The 1,815-nt window shown below is 56.1% G+C and overlaps 1 protein-coding gene across 1 annotated transcript in view; it reads left to right on the forward strand.

Annotated features, from left to right (window-relative positions):
• The first annotated feature begins 746 nt into the window (after positions 1-746).
• DLL4 (delta-like 4 (Drosophila)) overlaps positions 747-1,815 on the forward strand; it is an 11,839-nt gene continuing 10,770 nt past the window's right edge. The window contains exons 1-2 of the mRNA XM_014950398.1: positions 747-1,103; positions 1,241-1,504. Coding sequence (XP_014805884.1) covers positions 1,050-1,103; positions 1,241-1,504 — 318 coding nt within the window. The 5' untranslated portion in view covers positions 747-1,049. The remainder of the gene's footprint in view (positions 1,104-1,240; positions 1,505-1,815) is intronic.

Raw genomic sequence — 1,815 nt, forward strand, 5'->3', positions numbered from 1 at the left:
CGCATCGCCGTTAGACGGAATCAGTGATAACGCCGGGGCTGCTGCGCCCCGGGCGGGGGGGGCATCGGCGGGGCCGTCCCGGGTGCCCGCATGTCGAGCAAGCACCGTTTTACTTTTACTTTCCACCCGGGGCCAGCCCTCTCCGTGCAGGGCAGGTCCTGCCCCGCCGGGCCGGCCGCGGCTGCGGGGCGCAGCGCTGCGCTGCCCCGTTCCGCCGCCCCGGAGAGCGGCCGAGGCGCGGACGGCGCGGGGGTGCGGGGGGTTGCGGGGCGCAGGCACGTTGCGATCGGCGGGGCGGGGGGGTAAGAAACAAACAAACAAACAAACAAACGTGTTTTTTTAAACATTTCGTCTTCTGTTGTTGGGCTGCGGCGCGGAGAGGCGTCTGATTTTCGAGGGAACTCTCCCAGCGCCGTAAATATCTCAACAGATGCTTGGCTTGCCGGTAATCAGCTCGGCTCCTCGCCGGTCAGCGCGGCAGCGGCGGGGTATTAATTCTGGATATATATGAGGGCTCCCTCCGCAACATTTGGTTCTTTTTTTTTTTTTTTTTTTCCTCCAGCAAGGAAAGATGGAAAAGGGGAGGGATCGGCCGTGAGTCTGAGTGACGGTTTACATAATGAGCTTGTGAGGATGCGAGGCAACTATATAAACAGCGCGAAGGGAAGCAAGTTTTCCATTTACCGAGCGCCGCTAGCACCGGGGAAAGGAGGAGCGGTCCCACGCTAAGCACTCCCCTCCGCGTCCCTCACCAAACCCACCCGGCTCTGGAGTTTATAAAGGACGACCACCAGCGCTCAGAGGAGGTCGGCGGCTGGCTGCAGGATTAATTCCCAGAAGGGGGAGCGGATCGCCACCTGGATTTTTACCTTCCGCTTTCTGCTGGTGCTGGGGGGGGGGGAATATTTGGAAGAGCAGGTTGCTGCAAGGAGAATCGCCGCGACGCCTCTCGTTTTCTCCCTCGACCGAGAAGCACTTGCTTGGACCGTTTGAGGAATACAAGAGGAAAACTAAACCCACTAAGAACTGGAAGCTTGAGTAACACAAGGATGACAGCCTCGCGCGCCTTTGGCTTGACGTTTCTGTTAATGATTTTGCATCAGGTAATCGCACATCGCAAAAAAAAAAAAAAAAAAAAGGGTTCGCAAAATGATGTAAAGTGGGTGATGGAAGCCAATTTGCATGGCAAAGCCGGGGTAAGGTCTGATTTGGCTATTTTGTGTGTCTCCCCTTTGTGCAGAGGGTGTCCGGCTCTGGCGTCTTCCAGCTGGAGCTGCACGAATTCGTGAATAGCCAGGGGTCTCTGGCCAGCGGGAAGCTCTGCTCCCCCCACTGCAGGACCTTCTTTCGCGTTTGTTTGAAGCATTTTCAGACAGTGGTGTCCCCGGGCTCCTGCACTTTCGGCAGCATCATCACCCCGGTTCTGGGAATAAACTCCTTCAGCATCAAGGACACCGAGAGATTTGACAGCCCCATTAAGTTGCCCTTTAACTTCACGTGGCCGGTGAGATCCCGCTTTAAGCCCGGTTTTAAAGCCGGTGGTGGGGCAGGGGGGCGGCAGAGGAAGGCTGGTGGCAGCGCTCTGTTAAGCTGTAATGTAAACAAACCACTTTCGCCTTTAGACTTATTTCCAGAACTTCCTTTAAAGGAAAAAAAAGAAAAAGAAAAAAAAGGGATGGAAAAGCGCCCCCAGCCCAGAAACACTTGGGATAATAAGTGTTATTTGTTACAAGAAATAAAAGCAAAGCAGGGTGGGCTGGGAGGGGGGAGATCCGTGGTCTGCAAGCGGGGAGCGCGTCGCCGCGGCTGGGGGGG

Source organism: Calidris pugnax, unplaced genomic scaffold, assembly GCF_001431845.1.
Source record: "Calidris pugnax isolate Ruff unplaced genomic scaffold, ASM143184v1 scaffold68, whole genome shotgun sequence".
Taxonomy (NCBI): Eukaryota; Metazoa; Chordata; class Aves; order Charadriiformes; family Scolopacidae; genus Calidris; species Calidris pugnax.